We start from the raw sequence: 21,055 nt of genomic DNA on the forward strand, positions 1-21,055 counted from the left end.
ACCAGGCAAGGACGTCAATATGTACAGATGGGATGGACTTTGAAGATCTGAACAGGTCCTGTGGGCCCCCTCGCTCTCAAATTAGGTCTTTTTACTTCTTTGTCCGATTTTGACGTTTGTTGACAAACATCAAAAGTGTTTAGAAGCCAAATTCTTCTCCCTCAGATGTTCCTTCAAGCAGCAGAAATGCTTTTTTTTTTAATGTGGGAGGACGGGAGTCTTTTAATCCGCTCAGTATCTATAATGTAGATGTTTCCTGTTTCTCCGCGTCACACGCCTCTGCGTCACCACATTAGCCTTATTGTTCTGAATATTTCAGTGTGACTAAGAAGAAAATAGGTCGTGTTTGAGGTTTATTTAGAGTCGAGGCGACCGTTTGAGATTACGACTCCATGACCCACGAATGACAGATTGATGGAAACCTCAATAACCGTGGTCAGTGGTCACATGACAACGCGGCGGATAATAAATCCTCTTACTCGTCCACTTTCATCTTCTCATACTTTCTCCAACTTGAGTTCTATCGTTTCTCTGCAGGCATCCTAAAATACTCTCTCGATCCTCCAACTCGTCTGACTCTCTCTCATGTCCTTGTCTGCAGCAGCGCAGCAGCCCTTCACCATGTGCTTCAGAGTCAAGTTCTACCCTCACGAGCCCATGAAGATCAAGGAGGAGCTCACAAGGTGACCACGGAATCGTACTCAGAACGAACCACTTCGATCCAGAGGCGTTTAACTCTTTGCGCTAAAGAATTGCCTTCACTCCGGTAACAGGTTCTCGTGTGTTACCTCTGCCAAGGAGGTTCTCTATCTAGTGGGTGTCATACTCAGTCTCACAAGGGCAAAAAAATGTAGATTTACCAAACAGGAAGTCTGATTAGCCAACTATTGTTATTCCCCAGGCCTCTTCCTGTAATTCATCCCTACTTCCGTTTTTGGCACTTTTCTTGCCCCGCACCGTAGTGCGCACACAAACAAAAAAATACATCAAAACGTGCGTTTTAATCGGATTCGCACTGCTATAATTTTTCTCAACAGAATATAAATATTTCATGCGTACGTCGTGTAAAATTGCGATAGATTTCCCATAAGGAATGAATGGGACAAGGTCAAAAAAGTCACAAAATCTGTGACGTTTTTTTAAACATCTTCTGCTCTGGCATATGTTCACGTAGAAGCACCATTCAAAATTTAAACTGTACATAAAAGTCCAAATTATCAACGTGGGATTTGACTCTTTTGTAGCTTTTATAGTTTTTTCGTCATGAGGAAAAAGTGGGGGAAATGTCTAGTTGTGAGACATACACAACAGACAACACGGTCTGTTGGTTTACATAAAATGATTTGGCGGGTCATATTTGGCTAAATAACAAAAAAAAACAATGGAAGTTTCGGGAAATGTTGAAAATGGGATTACCATCTGGATCTACAACTCATTTGAAGAATCCCTGTGCAGCAAAATGCACTCATGAATAGTGTTGTGGTGTTCGTTTAACGGAACGCTACTGCCACCTGTTGTCTTGTCGAATTACGTTGATATAAAAATGGTAGAGCAAAAGTGTTGTCCGAATGTTTGCGTCCTCTTAAGTCCTCTTCTTATAATTACAATGTAATAATAATGTATTAAAAAAAAATAAAACAGATTTCTTCTTTCCTTCACTTTAAATGTAACTGTGTGCCAAACGAATGTGTTTTTGGTATCCCTTGTGTTGTCTGTGGGTCAAGAGGAACGACCTCCCTGGCTTTCATAAATACATGTGCAGTGGTGGAGGTTGTTCACCTTGACCCACAGACAATACAAGGGATACCACAAACACATTTGTTTTCAGGGCCTTAGGGTCACCTGAGATAACGCAAGGGTTAAAAGCTCAATAGAGTCATTCTCACATGTAGAGAGTCTTTTCCGGACAAGTTTAAAAGTAAAGTTTATGAAAAATAAAGCTGTAACTTTTGTCCTCTAATGTAGGTTTATACTTGTTATTGTATCTACGACCCAGCAACAGGTCAACGGTAAAAGAAAATGAGTTTGTGATGGAGACATGATCCCCGTAAGTGACCCGCGAAGCCAGAGAAGAACAATATTTGTTGACAAGAACAAAGATGTCACCTCACTGACTTCTCCATGTTTAAAACAAACGAGTCGGAAGTTGAAGCAGAAGATATCTGCATGTCTGAACATCCTGACACGCCTCAGCAGAAGTCGTTTCCATAGTAACAACACTAGTCTCGTGTTGATATTTCCATGGTTACCAGCATGTTTCCTTGTTTTGCATAGCAACAGTTCCTCAGTCATGATATGATCAAACAGCGTTCAACAAACATCGCTTTTATGAACCCTTGTGTTACCACAGGGTCAAAGTGACCCGAAGGCTCGACAATCAGATTTATTTTTTCCATCATTATTTTCCAGAACAGTTTTATTACAGAAGATTGAATATGTTTGTTTATGGCTCCCCCAGTGTTAGAAGAGTGTACATGCAACCCTTGTGTTATATTAGGTCCAATTAGGTATACGAAGGTCCAAACACAAATGTGTTTGTGGTATCCCTTGTGGGAGATCGTTCACCCTGACCTAGACGCAACACAAGGGATACCACCACAAACACATTTGTCTGGGCCTTCGGGTCACCTTGACCCTGAGATAACACAAAACTGTTTCCAACATTGAGCCCTTGATCCGCATGTGTATGGAAGTAAATCAGTAATTGATCATAATCACAAATTGAAACGTAGACGTCTTTCTTATTTAATTCAGAAAATGTATATCTAAATTATTGGGGTTAGAATATCAAACTATATGTGAAAAATAAATATATATTTTTTTTACATTCAATTACTAAAAAAAAACTACAAATCACCCTATAATATAGAAATGATTTAATTGAATTATTTAAAAAAAATTATTCAATGTGCAAAAAAAAGATGTGAAAGTTTCAACATTTTCATTGTTCAACTATTCAATATTTTGATGTCACTGATATACTTCCAAATATGTGTTTGTTAATAGAAACAAATCACATAGTACTTCAGTGATAACGTAAATGAATGCAACTGCCGTTCCTAACCCACTGCTGTCAATCAATTTGTTTTTTAATAGTTGATCAGGTGCTCAGTTGTGTAATAAACAGCAGTGTAAAAAATAAAAGCCAGCGAGTAATGATCGTCCAAAATGAAAAATATAGAAACCGAAATGAAAATGTAAATTTGTAAAATATAAATGCCATCATGTCGTCCTGCTTTAACAAAACAAAAAAAAAGGATCCGATCATGAGAATTCAATCTTTCACTTCATTACAACACTTGCTCCAAACAAGCATCTTATATTCATGTTCGAGCTCCTCTGCTCATAAGAAACCAACATGTTTACCGAGGAGCCTCTGCTGCTCCTGATGCAACCGTCCTGCTTATACAACATGTTTTTTTTCTCCAGGTATCTTCTCTACCTCCAGCTGAAGAGAGATATTTATCACGGACGTCTGCTCTGCCCCTTCGTTGAAGCTGCATATCTGGGCGCCTGCATCATCCAGGGTGAGTCTCACTGGCCGTCTATATATTTTTATCATTAGAGTTCAATCACTAAATCAATTAAATATTCCTGATTAGATCCATTTACAAGAAACTTCAATATTTGTGTGTAACATGAAGAAAGAAATGCCTGTTTAGATATAGAATATTTGAAATATGTAAGTACTTTAGAATGTCAATAATGATTTATTGTACTGTGCAGGTAAATTAGCATGTAGCATCAACCTTTCATTTTCTGCCTTTTTCCTGCAAAATCTACCTTTAAAAAAGGGTAAAAGTTTTTTTTTTGGGGTTCTAATGTGATCTCTGTGAACTCCAGCTGAGCTCGGCGACTACGACCAAGACGAGCATCCGTCCGACTACATCAGAGACTTCAAGCTGTTCCCAAAGCAGTCGCTCAAACTGGAACGGAAGATCATGGAGGTCCACAAAACTGAGCTCAGGTCTGTCGTTCTGCTGCTTGACTGACAGTAATTGTTGCCTGAAGGTCTGAGGTTACAGTTTTTAAAACATATATATATATATATGTATATTAACTGATAATAATACAATCACAAATACATTTGCACAGTGATGTAAATGTCTTCTTATTGACAAACAAAGAAAATTAAATACAACAAACATTATTGGGAAAATTAAGATAAAATAACCATGATAAAGACAAATAATAACATATATCATTGTTATAATTAATAAAATAAAAAACCTAATAACAACACGCAAAACCCGGAGTGAGGTTTTAGATTTTTAATCAAATCTATTTTAAAATCTGGAGCAATTTATCTTGAGGCAGATAAAAGAGAGATGGTGATAAATCAGGGCAGGTGCAGTTTTGTAGAAGTGGAATTAAATGTCACCAGAAAAAGGAATTTTCTTCGCTTCCTTCCGTGAAATGAAACCGCAAATTATAAAGTTGCTTCAGTGTCATGATAAAAAAAAAACTAAAAAAAAACTCTCTGTTTTGTTTTAAGTCTTAAGTTGGTCCCTCGGGTTCGTGTTTGTCGCGGCTGCAGCTGAATGTCAGACAGAGATTAGAAACATCAAAAGCAAATCCTTTATTTCCCAGCAGCACCGAGGAGGGCGAGATGACAAGCGCCCTCCGTCTGGCCCGGTGGGTCCGGATGACACCATTTTACAGGCGGCAGACGAACATAGTTGTCGAGAATCATTCTGTGCGAGAGCAGGATGATGTTGAGACGTTACATCAGATCTCTGTCTGAAAAAGTTCGACATTTTGCGTCTTCCTAAAATCCCACAAATTATGCGAAATAAATGTATAAACAAATTTGGTTATATAGTAATAAAATAAATACAGTATATATATGTACAAGCACGCTCTTATTTCTATTTATTTTCACATTTATACCCTTATTAGGTTGGGTTAGGTAGAACTCAATTTTTTTGTTTTTCCAAATTATCAACAGCAATTTTTCATAAAAAATAATCAAAATAAAATAAGAAAAAGAACAAAGAGAAAGAACAAGATGATACAATCTAAGTCTAAAGATAAAGATAAAGAACATAGATCAAAGAAAAATAACAAAGACAAAGGATACAAAGATTAACATGTTAAGTAAAAACAACATTCACGATGGATCATATTAATATTGTTTTTATTATAGGTGTAACATTTAAAATAATTTATGAAAAAAAAAACGTTTAAGATTAAAAAAAAAGAATAAATCAGATTGAAATAATATTTAAAATAAAAATGCAAAAAAATAATGTATAATAATATTTAAAAATGAATAATTCACAAATGTAATTAGAAAATGGGGAAAAGTGCTACTTTACTAATAAATAAAATATATAAATAAAAAATTAATAATAAAAAAATTAAAAATTAAAAATTATAAATAAAAAAACGTATAAATTATAAAGTGTAGCAATTCAAAATGATTTTTTTCCCCCTTTAATTTTACAGTTAAAAACAAAGAAAATTTCATCTTGGTTTAAAGATTTTTAGTTTCAATTGAGTTTAATTTGATTCGATTAGTTTCGTTTCGTTTCGATTCGATTTCGATTTCGATTCAATTCAATTCAATTCAATTCAATTCCATTCAATTCAATTCAATTCAATTCAATTCAATTCAATTCAATTAATTCAATTCAGTTAGAGCTGTTTTATTTACTGATAAATTCAACCTAACTAATAATAATATTATTATTATCATTATATTTCTCCCTCAGGGCTCAATGTTCGGCGCTGGCCGAGCTAAACATGCTTCAACGTGCGTTCATCCTGGAAACATACGGAGTCGACCCTCATCCTGTCAAGGTGAGACCAACCTGCAGTAAATCTTCTTTATGTGTGTTCAGAAGTTCAACTTATTCTACGGCTTTTGAATGTGGGAGGAAACCGGAGTGCACAGAGTGATAAAAAAGAGTCAATTCTAAATGATTAGTTGACGGAATGACATTTGCAGTCAAACCTCTCACTCGACAGGACACCGGTGGAGAAACCGCTCGGCTGCTCACCGACCATGAGGGTCGTCCTTTGTTCCTTCTGTCAATCATCTAAGAATCAATCAAAGAAATCACAGTGAAAACTTGCCTTTTTTCATTCCATGACCTCGATGAACATTTTCAATACAAGATTAAAGAGGTCAGCGGAGGTCAAACACCAATCATGATTCAGCATGAATAGTGCCAGGGCTCAAAGTAACACACATGACTAAATGATTTAGGGATGAATCCAAAATGTTAACCCTCAAAAAATACATTTATATTTCAGCAGACATGAAGAAAAAAAACAAATGTCTCGTCACGTTTGCGTACCCTCCAGGTACTCCGCTCTCCTCCCACCGCCCAGAAGGGTAGTTTAAGACTGTGTACGTGAGGATGAAGGAGTGATCGTGGCAGATGGAAAATGGTTCCACAGGATTTATTTCCAAGTTTTATTACTCTCCTCAGTCTAGTCGTTATCTTTAACACCGACTTTACCTCTGCTCACTCGAATCAAGTTCGAACCGAGAGTTTGTGTAGGTGTCATCGCCATGGAGATGAATGATGTCTCGCCCCCCCGCTGCTCTTCCACCTGCCCCTTTTAACCCGTGTGTGTGTGTGTGTGTGTGTGTGTGTGTAGGATTTCACCGGCTCCACGGCGTTCCTCGGATTCACCGCCACAGGATTTGTTGTCTTCCAGGGAAACAAGAGAATCCACCTCCTGAAATGGTACCACTCTCCACTCCTGAAATACAATGTCCTGATATTTGAATGGTCTGAAGTCAAGGTCACGTGACACCCATGCATGTTTTAGATTGAATGACGGGTGTTGAGACTCAAATCGTTTCATGTAGAAACTGTGATGAAACAAATCAGAGAACAGTCTCTGGGTCACATGCTTGCCTGAGGTTTCTGTATCTACATAGACTCTCATTAGACTGAATCAATGCTATGAATGTTGAAAGATATAGATTCATAAAAATTAAGTTTTAGTAAGTAGTAATTATTTGTAAAGCATCTTTCTAGACCAGGGTCATAAGGCGCTTTAACAATCAAAAACAATGCACAGTTAAAATATATACTTTAAAAGATCAAGACACATAAGACAAACACTGGAGAAAATCAGTGAAAAGCACAAATAAAAGTGTCTTAAGATGTTTCTTGAAGGAGTCAGTAGATCATCAAACACAGAGGGAGAGGAAGATCGTTCCAAAGTTTAGGAGCAACAATCTAGAAGGATTTCTCTCCTCTGGTCCTGAAGCGTGTTCAGGAACCATCAGTAGATTCTGATCCACAGACCTCAGAGCCCGAGCTGGGGTGTAAGGCTGGATCAGATCAAGAATGTAAGGAGGAGTCTGACCATGAATAGATCTGAAAGTAAGAACCAGAATTTTAAAATGGATCCTGAAAGAAACTGGCGAGTGTCAGTGACGAGTTTTAAGGATCGGAGAAATGTGAGTTCTTCTACTAGATCGAGTCAGAATTCTTGCTGCAGAATTTGTATTAACTGCAGGCAAGACAGTGCTTGTTTATATATTGAAATAAACTGTAACAATAGTCTAAACGAGAAGGCATAACAAAACATTTTTTTTATGTAATTATTACTATTTTTTAATTTGTTTTAAAATGTTTTAAGGTCAAAATACCTTATTTATAAACTGCAATATAGATTTCGATGACCTTGAACAAATCAAGGAATATATATACTGTATGTATGTATAAGCCACAACATAATACTTAATTATTAAATAAAAGTATAATTTTAAAAGCAATATATTATTCTTATTACACAGTATTAATCTAAATAATGTCTGATCATTATGAAACACAAAAAAATATTAAAGAGATCAAAATAATCTAAAGCGTGTCTGTTAGCAAGTAACTGAAAAGTGATCCAAATATTTTGTTGTAATTTCAAAAATGTTCATAAATGGAAACATTTCTGGATCCAATCTAAAGGATCTGTTGCTCTGGGTGAAGAGATGAGTGAAGGTGTGAGCTCCTTCTCTTTCTAACACCATGTGTGTGTTGTGCCAGCGAGTTCTAAAACAGTTTCGCCGACGCCTGTAACACGGAGCTCATATGATCATGTTGTGTTTCAAATGCTAACAATATATAACTTTTATTAAAGGGAAAGTCAGTTTCATATTGTTAGTTTGCTCATCGTACATTATTGTTGAGTTATTTTTTTAAATATTTCTGTGTTGTTCTTTGTTCAGGTCGGACGTCAGCAAACTCAAATTTGAGGGGAAAACGTTTTACGTCATCGGAATTCAGAAAGAGGTGAGACCAGTGTTTGCTTTTTATGTTGAAATAATCGAGTTTAATCCCGGATTTCCAGGTGAAAATGTAAGATCCAGACTCTTATATTATATTTGAAGAAGAATTTGTGACGTTGTGTCATGTTCGGTTGTGTGTTTCTCACGCTTTTGTCGATGAATCACTAATGAGATATTTGATAAGACATCAAATGTTTTTGTGTGAGTTAAAAAAGGGGTGAAAATATTAACATAAAATCATATAAATCTCCAGGTTTAACCTTTTGTCTTGAAGGACGTGGAGACTCTCAGATGTTCTCCTCAATGACTTTGACCTCACGTTATATTAGATCATATTATATTTACATACATTTAATTACGTCATCATCAGTAAGTTTTAATTCTTAAATAATACCTCGGTCGATGCTAGACCTAAAATTTGGAAGCCGGTCGTCACTTAAAAGTCACACAATTAATATATTACAGTTGTTATTCATTAGCTAATGTTAGCGTTTAGCTCCTTGTTGACTCTGGGTTTAATTCACGTCAATATTTTCTTTGTAGTTCGTTAACTAAGCGCCTAAATTGTATGTTTATCGATACAAAAATACTTTATTTTCAAATGTATTTTCTGAAATGATTTATTTACGTCAGTGACGTTTCGAACGAACTCACCTGTAGAATCCAGAGAGGACAGTAAACATCTTCTCTTGTCTTCTCACGCATGTGAAAGTCAACCAGACGTAAACATTCATTTATTTGTTCTGTCGTTCTGCAAACATGTGTGTCCGTCCTCAGACAGTTTATTTGCACGTGTGTGTGTGTGTGTCGCTGTGTTTTTAGATCAGCTTAACAGCAAGAATTCACCGTAAACAGGACGGTGTGGTGCGTTTACCGACCTTTAGCTCGTGTGACGTCGTTGGTTAAACACACGACTCCTTCTTTCCTTCGCTCCGTGATGCCGTGTTCTGCTGCTCCTCGGGCGTCTTGAGTCTGGCAGTCATGTGGTCGCATCCGGCTGGCAGGTTAGCAGCGACTGTGTCAGACGTCCAGCTTGAGAAGGAGGTGAAGAACATTCTTCTCCAAACACAGGCTTTAGTGATATCTTTGAACTCCTTCTTCACTCTCACTCGCAAATCTCCTTCCGCACTTGTTCCAGTGTGTCCAAGTCGTGACCTTGAACTCCTCCTTCACCATTTTTCTCTAAATGAGGAGGTTGGCAATAGTGCGTCTCCGTGGCCCCAAGAGGCCCTTTAACTGTATTAACGTGGCCCGTGATAGCTCAGAATGAAACTATAAAATATATATTTTCCTTTTTTTCTTTTTACATTTCCCTATCCCTATAGTCATTTACTGTTTTTTTCCTCCATCATATTAACCCCTTTTCTTAGCATTTTAGCATTTTATCTTCTCTTTTTTCATTTACAATTTTTACTTCTTTCCATTTCATTTATATCCGACATGTTTGGCCTTTTTCTTTTACTTTTTACGAGAGATGGGCTTATGATGCCTCATGATACAGCTGTAGAGTGAACATAGTGTGTCATGATACAGTGTCTTTTTTCTTTTAAAAGGCCACTAGATGGTACTCTCTGCTTGATAATATTTGGCTGTAATATATATATATATCCAATGAATTGTGGCATAATTTTCTAACTCGGAGTGCCATCTAGTGGCCTTTCAAAATTAAGACACTGTATCAATACACAGCTTTATCATAAGGCCTTATCTCTAGTTTTAACGTTTTCTCCATCATATTAAGTGCCTTTTTGTTTTTTGTTTTTTTAATTTTTATGTTTCTCCATCATATTAAGTAAGTAGTTAGTAAGTAATTTATATTTATATAGCGTTTTTCCAGACCACGGTCACAAAGTGCTTAAACAATCAAAACAATACTTAATAAAATATATACTTAAAAGGTCAAGATAACACAGAGAACAATTTTTTAGTTGTGTATTTTTTCTTTTTTATGTTTCTCCATCATATTAAGTCTCTTTTTGTTGTGTATTTTTTCCTGTTTATGTTTCCCAATCACATTAAGTTTCTCGTTTGTTTGTTTTTTATGTTTCTCCATCATGTTAAGTCTATATTTTCCAGTGTCAAATTCAACTGGACCAGCTTTATTTCCAATATAAGAACATTCCTTACAAAAATATGCATCGTTGACATCGTGCCTCTTTTTATTCTCCTTTCTTGAATCATGAATACACGTGTGAAGTGTTGCAGTGCATTATGGGACTCCTTGTTTGTGGACCAATAGTACCAGGCATTTATAAAACGTCATTGTATAATCACATCATGGCGTGTTGTCGTGCCGGCTATAAATGAACCACAGAGAACAAGACTTCAGGACAGAAGTGACCTCTGACTGTCAGAGAAGAAAACAACATGTCGTGACAGAAGCTGCTCCAGAGCGCCCCCTGCGCCCCATTATTCAGAAGCTGTCAAAGTGCTGGAGCTTTGATGGTAACATTAGAGCGATTGGTCGTTTACTATGAGAAAACGTTAAGAAAAACAAATGTCGTTGAAAATCTACACAACAATACACACTCTGTGGTGCGTGAGGTCTCTGACACATGGACTCACAATGACATTGTGCGTCGCTCGCTAATCTTCCAGCCTGGCGCTCCATCAATCTCACGATTATGCTCTTCATTACGGAGGATAACAGCAGCTCTCGTCCGATGTGTGTCTCTCTCTCTCGTCTGCTCGGCAAAACTCACGATCAGCTGAAAAAATGCACTTTCATCTTTGTGTTTTCTGTCTCTTCTCTCCGTGTGTAAACATAGTCGTCGATGGTGAGTAGATACGTAACCAAAAATAAAAGTCCCTGTTGTAGCTTGACTCCAAGATATATTGGTGACTTTCCTTCCTTCACTTCATTCCGATGTTTCATCGTAAACCGTTGTTTATTTTTAAGTGTGTTCGTGGATCATATCTTCCAGCAAAATATGATCCATTTGTTGTTATCGTTGTCTTGTGCGTCGTCGCTTCATATCCTGATTGTTGTCGTCGTCCACACACACTTTACCTGCTGCCCTCACTTTTCTATCCTCAAACGCTCCTTTAAATCACTTTTCTGTTGGTGCGAGGTCACTTCAGGTCACCAGAGTGGGACATGGATTGTGTTCTTGGACTCACAAAAACCTCACACACACATGGCAGCACATGCGTGTCAATCACTTTTATAAATAAATAAAAAAAATCTATGTTTAAGTTAAATCATGCTGGGACACACGTGGAGCTGTGCGAACGGTCTGAGTCGGCAACTGCGACGTGAGCACTGAGACGACACATACCTCTGCCAAGGTGATTAATTCATGTGACTTGAAAAATCCAGAGTCATCTTCTATGATTGAAGAGTAGTGTTGACTCATGGCTACAGTAAAATTCTAGTTACTCACGCCACTTAAAGCAAGTGTTAAACACGCAGAAATCGTCACTATCAACCCTTAAACAAGCTCTAGAATGAACAATATCAGAAGATGTTATCACCAAACCCATAGGAAAGTTGATGTAATTTGCTGTTTTTATTAAATAAAGGGCTAGTGTGGCTCATGGGCACTAAGTCAGCGATGGAGCTATAAAAACTCTTGGATCCAGAGGGTGATCCCCCCAAAAAAATCCCCCCAATTCCATTGATAATTAAAGAACATTGGCATCAAATGAATGTGTTCAGTCTCGATGCGTAAAAAACGTTGTGTGTCCGGTCGGTCAGATTTTTGAGCGCAGCTTCCACTCATGGTGTCCAGCACCGTGTCACCCTTGTTCTCTCCCAGCATGCAACAGTGATCCTCGTTGATGTCGCTTCCTGTTTTTTTGTCCTTTCTCTGCGCAGAAGAAACTGGTGTTGACGTTTCACACTTCGACCCCCGCGGCGTGTAAACACTTGTGGAAGTGCGGGGTGGAGAATCAGGCCTTTTATAAGTGCGTACACACACACACACACACACACACACACACACACACACACACACACACACACACACGCACACACACACTAGCACGAGCATCTGCCACAAGGTTTTCAGAAGAAAATCCAGTTTTGTTTAAAAGCTTTACATTATTTAAGCTATAAATGTTTCAGTGATGATCCACAAATTGTATTTTTATTATTATTTCAACTCAAAATCATTTGATTTAATAAATAAAAGCTAGGAAATGGCTTTTACTGTAACGTGAATTTGAAGGCAGTTTGTGGTCCATGAAGGCATCACTCAGCGGTCCAGGAAATATCTGGTGTGGTTAGTTTAGAGCTGAGTCATGATGTGTAGCCGCATGAAGCTTTTGTAGAGGAAATGTTTTGAGATGCTGTTTCAATTTGAACATAATGTTATCATAAGTTGTGTTACTTTTTCTTTTTTTTCCTCAAACATTTCATAGATAGATAGTTATATACTTTGTTAGTCTCACAGAAGAATTCACTTTTCTAGCAGCATCGGTTTTCAAAGATAAACAGCAAAGAATAATTAAAAATACCAACAAAACAACTCATCCCTGACAAATAATATCTTGAGTAACAAAATACAATCTTGCGTAACAAAATATATCAATACAATGTTGACAAAATACACTCTTTAGTAACAAAATATATCAATACAATCTTGACAAAATACACTTTTTAGTAACAAAATATATCAATACAATCTTGACAAAATACACTTTTTAGTAACAAAATATATCAATACAATTTTGACAAATTACACTCTTTAGTAACAAAATATATCAATAGAAGCTTGACAGAATACACTCTTTAGTAACAAAATATATCAATACAATCTTGACAAAATACACTCTTTAGTAACAAAATATATCAATACAATCTTGACAGAATACACTCTTTAGTAACAAAATATATCAATACAATCTTGACAAAATACACACTTTAGTAACAAAATATATCAATACAAGCTTGACAGAATGCACTCTTTAGTAACAAAATATATCAATACAATCTTGACAAAATACACTCTTGAGTAACAAAATATATCAATACAATTTTGACAAAATTCACTCTTTAGTAACAAAATATATCAATACAATCTTGACAAAATACACTCTTGAGTAACAAAATATATCAATACAATTTTGACAAAATACACTCTTTAGTAACAAAATATATCAATACAATTTTGACAAAATTCACTCTTTAGTAACAAAATATATCAATACAATCTTGACAAAATACACTCTTGAGTAACAAAACATATCAATACAAAATTGAACAAATAAAATCTTTAATAACAAAACAATTCATAACAATCTTTAAAAAATACAACCTCAAGTAAAAAAGTACAAAAATACAACATCATGAACAAAGTACAAAAAGACAATTTAGGTAAAAATAACAAAAAAATCCTGTGCAAATGTACAAATAGAATATAAAATAAAATAAAATATACAAGATTTATAAGAGGAATAATCGTGATACAAAGTTATATAAATTGTGTTACTGGTCCATCATTTCTTCATTGTCTGACGCAGCTTTCTAATTTAATTCTTATATACATTTTCTATCATTATTTTCAAGTATGAACACAATACCTTTTGGTTCACAAGTGCTTTTTGTAAGATAAAAAATTTAAAACAATTGAAAATACAATTTAAAAAAACAGTAAAAACAAAAGTAGTCTTTAAATCATTCTTATCATCATTAAAACTATTGTTTTTATTTTACTGAACACAATCTCTTTGTTAAAATCCTCTTTTCACAATATTTTTTTTTATCTGTAGAAACTTTCTTCCAGGAAGTCCATGGTCTCATATAACGGAGCTCATCGATCGGTTAATGACTGTAGCTTGTGTGTCTCTGGATGAGACGTTCTCGAATGTCCGAGTTTATCAGACCCGACTAATCAAATCATCAGGGGAACGCTGTTGATAACATTCAGAAAATAACAGCAAGAGCAGCCGTTTATTAGCTTTAGATGCTACTTTATTTATTATGTTTTGTGTTGTTTTGTTTGAATAATCCACGGGAAACTGCCTCAGGTCTGTTTTTGCAGATGTCAACAGTTCAAGGGTCAAACAAGTCCTTAAAATGGTGGAAAAAACGTCAATTTCCACGTCTGAGTTTGACTTGTTTCCTGACAAAATGGTCTCGTCTCCACAGGTGTGCAAAGTCCAGTCAGATAAAGACGGTTTCCAGCAGCAACATTTTCTTCAAAGGGAGCAGATTTAGATACAGGTGAGCGAAGATCATGTCCATCTTTCACGTTTTTTAAATACATTTAATGAGATTTAATGCTCAACCACACAAGTCTAAAGATTATCCCTCGACAAGTGGCTCCTTTTTCTTTTCTTACTTTTACCCACAAAAACTATTTCATCATATTTTATTGCAATTTGTTACATATCTTAAGATTTATTATAGTTTAAATCATTCATTTTTTGTAATTCTCCCCAAAATCTCTTACTGTTAATGTGAATACATCTGTCTATATGTATTTTATTTATTGATGTGAACTGTCAAATGATTTCTTTAATTTTTATTGAATTATTGAATGATTAACTCTTTTTTTTTCAATTTATACCCTTTCAGATTAATTTAATTTATGTTCTTTATAATGTATTTATACTTTCTCTAATATAGATAATTATAAATAGTGTGTACTAATTGAAATAAAATAAATTTAGGTGAAAGATTATATTATGTTTTTATCGTAACCTTATGTTCAGTAATATTGTAAATAAATGTTGTTTTAATATGTTATGAGAATATGTTATTTTATTGCAATTTTTACATATCTTAAGATTATCATTGAGTTTCAATTCATTCATTTTTTTGCAATTTTATGTGAATACATCTGTCTATATGTATTTGATTTATATATGTTAACTTTAAAAGTAGTTAAAAAATATATATATACTGTATATAATTTGTATATAATCGTTTATATAATTTACATTCATATCATGTTTGTATTGTAACCTTGTGTTCAGCTCTTGTATTATCGTCCTCGCTGTGATATCAAGTGGGTGTTTTCTGCCCCGGAGATTTTTCGCCTCTAATTTAGCAGCCGAACCATCAATTTGGTGACTAATGGAGGAGACAGTGGAGCCTGAACACTCCAGCAGTCAGAGTTCACTTCCCACGACGCCACAGTGGGAATAATAGAGCTGCTCGTGCTGCGCAGGAACACCAGTGGCTCTGATGCACTGTGGGAGGAAACACAAATAAATATATGTTTCACACGGTTTACATCCATCACTGTTGTTGAAGTTAGATTCATTTCATATTCACCTCATTTCATTCTGCCAGGAGTGGATTTGACTTGTTTTTCATCCTTATACTCCTGATAACTACTACTACTTATAATAATAATTATAGTTATAATAATACTTTTCAACGTCTTTATATTTTAAATAGCTGCGGTTAATATGACTTAAAATAAAGATGAATATAAAAAGCACTAAGTAGGACATGTGCTCCCTATATATGTTTAAATATAATGTAATTAAATGTGTTTAAAGGAAATTATAATATTGGAAAATGTGTAATTAATACAAAGTAGAACATAATAAAAAGAGGTAACTGTGGAACCTGAGGTCAAGATACATTTTGGAAAATACATCCTATTATGCAATTAATATATAAGAAAACAAATGAATTAATATATATAACGTCAATAAAGAAAGTGTACAAAATTAAAGAGATTTCATGAAATCACCCTAAATGAAACAGAAATTCATGTAAGATTCATCAGTGTCATCAGAATATTAAATGGTTGAATACAACATTTTAAATGTTGAGACTTTGACTTTTTTTTATTGAAATGTTTATTTTTCGAAGGATTTTCTTTTTTCAAAATAAATGAAATTATTCCTTAATTCATTTAATTCTTATTTTTTAAATACATATTAGTATTGCTATTATATATAAATATAATATAATATAATAATAAAAAAATGTATTGAATTTGTACATTTTATTTATGAATTACTGGAATTAGAATATCAAACTTTGTGTAAAATAAATGTAATTTAAAATATATATTCTTTTTATTATTATTATTCAATTATATATATTGTTTTAAAACAACAAATTAAATAAACAAATTCAACCTTTCAATTTATAAATTGATTTAAATTATTCAATTTTATCCACAAACACTTGTTTTGGAGCCTCCGGGTCACATTGACCCTGAGATAACACACAGGATACCACAAACACATTTGTTTTCAGGCCTCCGTGTTACCTTAGCCCAGAGACAAAACAAGGGATACCACAAACTTGTTTTTTCAGGCCTCCCGGTCATCTTGACCCTGAGATAACACACGGGATACCTCAAACACATTTGTTTTCAGGATAAAACAAGGTTTCTTTACATTTCTTGACACTCTCTGTCTCTCTTCTGTCTCCTCCAGTGGAAAAGTAGCGAAGGAGGTGATCGAGGCGAGCTCCAAGATCCAGAGGGAGCCCCCGGAGGTCCGCAGGTGAGACGCTCGCGACATGTTCCTTCAAGTCCGACGGAGGCTGTCGGGACGACGTTTGGTTTCCGTGTCTTCAGGGCTCGCTTCGGTCAGAGTCGCAGCTTCAACTCCCTGAGCCACAAGAACCTCATCATGAACATGGAGCCGCTCGTACCGGCGCTGCCCTCCACCAACGAGTACGAGGAGACGGCTCTGGACAACGGTAGCGATACACACACTCACACACACACACACACACACACACACACACACACACACACACACACACACACACTGAGGTGTGGTCCCCGATGTAGCAAGTCCGTATGCAAGACTCTCCATCTGAGCGTTAATTGAGCAGCTGATGCTCCGTCTCCCTGGAGACTCCACGTCTATAAATACCTCCCATGATCCTCCACAGGATGCCGGTGTGTCTGCGTTGGCTGTCATGACTTTGTCTCCTCAGAGGAAAGTATGACACGAACCAGGCACGAGTTTTAATCACAGCAAACTTAATTATAAGCTTCGCCGAGTCTGTTTCTTCTTTACATCTACTTTTTTTTTTTGCAACATGTGAGGAGGAGTACAAAACGACATTTGTCATGATGGACCGATGCCGGAGAAAAGTATACAATACATTGTGATACTGTAGTAACCTGTGCATATTTGTAGTATTGTCGAGTACTTGGCTCTGGTGAATTTACAGACCACGTGACTCTTGACGAAGTCGTAACTGCTTTCATTTGTTTTTAAATATGTCCAAACATCAGCTTTAAAAACCTGCTGGAGCCGAGTGTATCCTCTCGTCCTCAGTCATCGTCGGGATTTTAGCGGGTTTAATTGTTCCTTTTACTGCAGAGAACGCAATGACTGCTGCCATCTAGCGGCCGGAAGTTTAATCGCAACACAAAAATTTGCAAACGCCATGAATATTTGCATTTTAAGTATAAATAAAATAAAAAAATCGAATTATTTTTATGTTCTTTACACTTTTTTTTAAAATACAAACAATAAATAAATATTATAAAAAAGACAATATGGTTTTAAAACATCAAGAAATCAAAAAGGTGCTTTTAATTATTAATAAATATTCATATTGCGATATATTGGTGTATCACACCCCTAATTAATAATGTCTGAAAGGTGTGTTGTTTTACAAATTAAAGGAAAAAAAAGAAGAAGAAAAAACACTGTAATGTAGTGAAAACAGCTGAAACAAAAATCTATATGATTTGTTTTTGTTTATTTTCATCCGAAGTTCTGTCCGTAACAATTGACAGACGAGGATTTCCGATAATAAACGTTAGTGTTTTTTCTCTAACAACACTAGGGTCACATCAACACCCCCCGTCCCTGGTCCGGTCGATATGACCTTCCGTTGACCTCTGCAGCAGATCCAGTGCTCTCCTCTCGTGTTACCGAACTTCACCTCCTCCGTCTGTTCTCTGTCCTTCATCGATTGACCTGCAACGACCTTCCCTGAAGTGACTCTAGTGTCACCGTCAGTGACGGGTCTGGTCGTAACTACTGGAGCAGAATTTATTTTGATTTTTGATTCTCATCTGCATCGTTTCTATCAAATAATCAATGTTTTGGTTTTTAATGAATCTTCTATAATCAAAAGTAGTTCATGAAAGAGTTGTAAGGGTTCTGACCTTTGACCCTTCCCACTGACAAACACTGGTAAGTGAAGCAAACACAACAAACGCTTCCACTTGAGCTCGACCACAGACTTGTGAAAGTTGCTGCAAAGACTTGAGGATAAAGTGTCCCTGAAGTCAGTCGCTATATCGAGGGCGGCTAATCTGACCGTCGGAGAGGAAACAGGAAGCTGACCCTCCAGTCAAGCTCTGACCTTGTTCTTGTTCGGGGAGGTTTGAACTTCTCACATGTTGGATCGGCTGAGAACAGAAGACACGTTTTTGAAAAGTGTTTTTAAAGGTGATTTAACCAGCAATATACTCGCGTTTTATTGTTATTATGTTGCTTATTGTGGGTTTTTTTTTGTTCACTTATTGATACAATATTAGCGTGAAAAACAAGACAAAAGACAATAGTAATCAAATTAAAAAGTTGTTAACATTTTAACTGTATATTATTGGGTGTTGAAGTTGAGCAACCAGCAAAGTTAGAAAAAACATCATAACATTTTTTGATTTTCACATAATGAAATAGTGTCTTTGTGATTAACATTATGTAAGACTAGGATCTTAAAACTGAAACTAAATCACAAGTTTCAATAAATGTAATTTATAAACTGCATCATTTTCATAGTGATTTCTTAAAAAAGTGATTTTCCTTTAAATAAATTAGTTTAAGGTCGTTTCTGACTCTTTAGACAATCAATATTTTCCATGATTTATTATTATTATTTGTACTATTTCCGAGAGCTCATGAAATGGACACAAAAGGGCCATTCAAAGCACAAACACATTATTGTCATATATATAGTAGTGTGTGTGTAAGAATCTGGCGTTAATATACGTATCACGATACAGAAGCAACCATATAGTATATTCCGATATATGATACCGTAGTAACAAGGATATATTTGTAGTATTGTCCGAGTACTTGACTCTGGTGTTGCAGAATTTACAGTTCTCTTTACGACTCTTGACTAAGTAATAACTGCTTTGTTTGCTGCTGAAATCGACTGTATCCTCTCGTGCTTAGTCAACGCCGGGATCTCGCAAGATTTCAATTTTCCTTTAGGCCATCTAGGCATGTTAGTTGTAAATGAAAAAAAAATCTAATAAATTAATTTTATACACAGTAATTGTAAACCAAAAAAAATACTAAAATAAAAATATTATCTGAAACCCCCCAAAAAACGATGTGGTCGAGTATTGATACGGCATCGGACAAATATATAGATTGGATGTTTAAGTACATCAATGTTTTCTTACACCCCTAACTAACAGTATATAAGGAAGCATGTCCATGTTTCTCTCTATTTAATGATGATGGAAAGTATATAATAGTTTAAAAGTATTTTTTTTACTATGTGTCAGATGATGGGGTCTCACTCTACGAGGCGTAAAAGTCTTGAAGGCGTTGAGAAAAGTTACTTTAGAGCCGAAGGGCCTCATGAGAGCGAAGTGGAAACAAAGTCTTGGAGAGTGGAAATGAAAGTGATCTTCATCCTTATCAGCGTCAGATTAGCTGCTGCTCTCCAGCGAGGACCCCCCCCCCAGATATTTTTAGAAGCCGCAGCTTTGCCGCTGATCTGCCTCTAATGCCCCTCCAGTCTTTGTTCGCATCCCTGACATTCACCGGGAGGTCGCGGGGTCCGTGGATGGAGGCTGCATCTGTCGTACGTCCCTCAGTGAGTCGCTGGAGCCAACAGTCACTCAGTGTCGGGGGGCTCGGAGCAAACAGCTGTCCCCCTCCTCTGTCATCGAGCTGAACGATGGAGGTCCTGGAGCGAGGCGACGTGCAGGCTGGACCGGAGAGCGGGTCGGAGGGACTCGGACTAGACGCCGGCCCGGCAGGAGTGGACGGCGAGGCGATGGAGGAGGAGGGTCGGGCCCTACAAGTGTTTCACCCGGGAGAGGAGACCCAGGAGGAACAGCGGTCGGCCATCTTGGTGGCGGATTCTTTGAGGTGTCAGGTGAAGATCACGACTCAACGGAGCCTCCACCTGAGAATAGCCAACCACACCACCCGGGACGTTTACGTGCGGCTGGTGGGACACGGGAAACGCATCGCCGCCATCAGCCCGGGACCCCAGGAGGCGACCCCCGAGCAGAGTAAGACGAGCGAACCTACGTCAGGAACCAACACTTTGAATGTGGAAAAACTCAGATCTCTCCCGAGTCGTTACCTCCCACGTCACCATCTTTTTATAGCCGAGGTTTATTTTGTCTGCATAGTTTGACGCTTTTTTAGCATTTGAAATATAGCAGTTAGCTCAATTGGACGGCAGGTGGCGCTAACGTTACTTATTTTACCCTGACAATAAACACTGTAAGGAGAGGCCATTATTGGAAAAATGAAAAAGGCTACTAAGAACAACTAAAGTTACAAAAACAAATCTAATAATATAAAAAAATGTTTTTATATATTTTATAAATTAATTTAAATAATTTTGACTGTAAATAAATACTCAGAAAAATTACAAAAAACAAAGGTATTTAAAACAAAATAAAAAGAGTTGAAATAGTAATTGATAAAAAATAGAAGGTAAATTAATAAAGTGTTGCGATCTTTCAAGTTTTTAACGTCATTACCGTCGTTTTTTCTTGAAATCTTGATGATATTCTAAAAACAACTAAGAAATAATTCGATTTTTTTTCCATTTTATGTTAATTTTATTTAAATATTCTCAATGTAGAGAAATCAATGATATAAAGTCAATTTGTTACAGAAATTGCTAAAACCTAACCAAGTTACATAAAAGCTGAACTAGTAATTTTT

General features: G+C 36.2%; 1 protein-coding gene across 2 annotated transcripts in view; it reads left to right on the forward strand.

Moving 5' to 3' along the window:
• Nucleotides 1-21,055, forward strand: part of frmd3 (FERM domain containing 3) — a 45,348-nt gene that overhangs the window by 20,077 nt on the left and 4,216 nt on the right. The window contains exons 4-13 of one of the 2 annotated variants that reach the window (XM_087792007.1): nucleotides 605-683; nucleotides 3,430-3,527; nucleotides 3,844-3,967; nucleotides 5,715-5,802; nucleotides 6,610-6,698; nucleotides 8,189-8,252; nucleotides 12,066-12,154; nucleotides 14,340-14,414; nucleotides 16,595-16,663; nucleotides 16,738-16,862. In XM_087792007.1, the coding sequence (XP_087648133.1) occupies nucleotides 605-683; nucleotides 3,430-3,527; nucleotides 3,844-3,967; nucleotides 5,715-5,802; nucleotides 6,610-6,698; nucleotides 8,189-8,252; nucleotides 12,066-12,154; nucleotides 14,340-14,414; nucleotides 16,595-16,663; nucleotides 16,738-16,862 (900 nt within the window). Of the gene's footprint in view, nucleotides 1-601; nucleotides 684-3,429; nucleotides 3,528-3,843; nucleotides 3,968-5,714; nucleotides 5,803-6,609; nucleotides 6,699-8,188; nucleotides 8,253-12,065; nucleotides 12,155-14,339; nucleotides 14,415-16,594; nucleotides 16,664-16,737; nucleotides 16,863-21,055 lie in introns of both variants that reach the window. The other variant, XM_087791997.1, reaches the window with a different exon arrangement.

This window comes from Callionymus lyra, chromosome 1 (assembly GCF_982586985.1).
Source record: "Callionymus lyra chromosome 1, fCalLyr1.hap1.1, whole genome shotgun sequence".
In the NCBI taxonomy this organism is placed as follows: domain Eukaryota; kingdom Metazoa; phylum Chordata; class Actinopteri; order Syngnathiformes; family Callionymidae; genus Callionymus; species Callionymus lyra.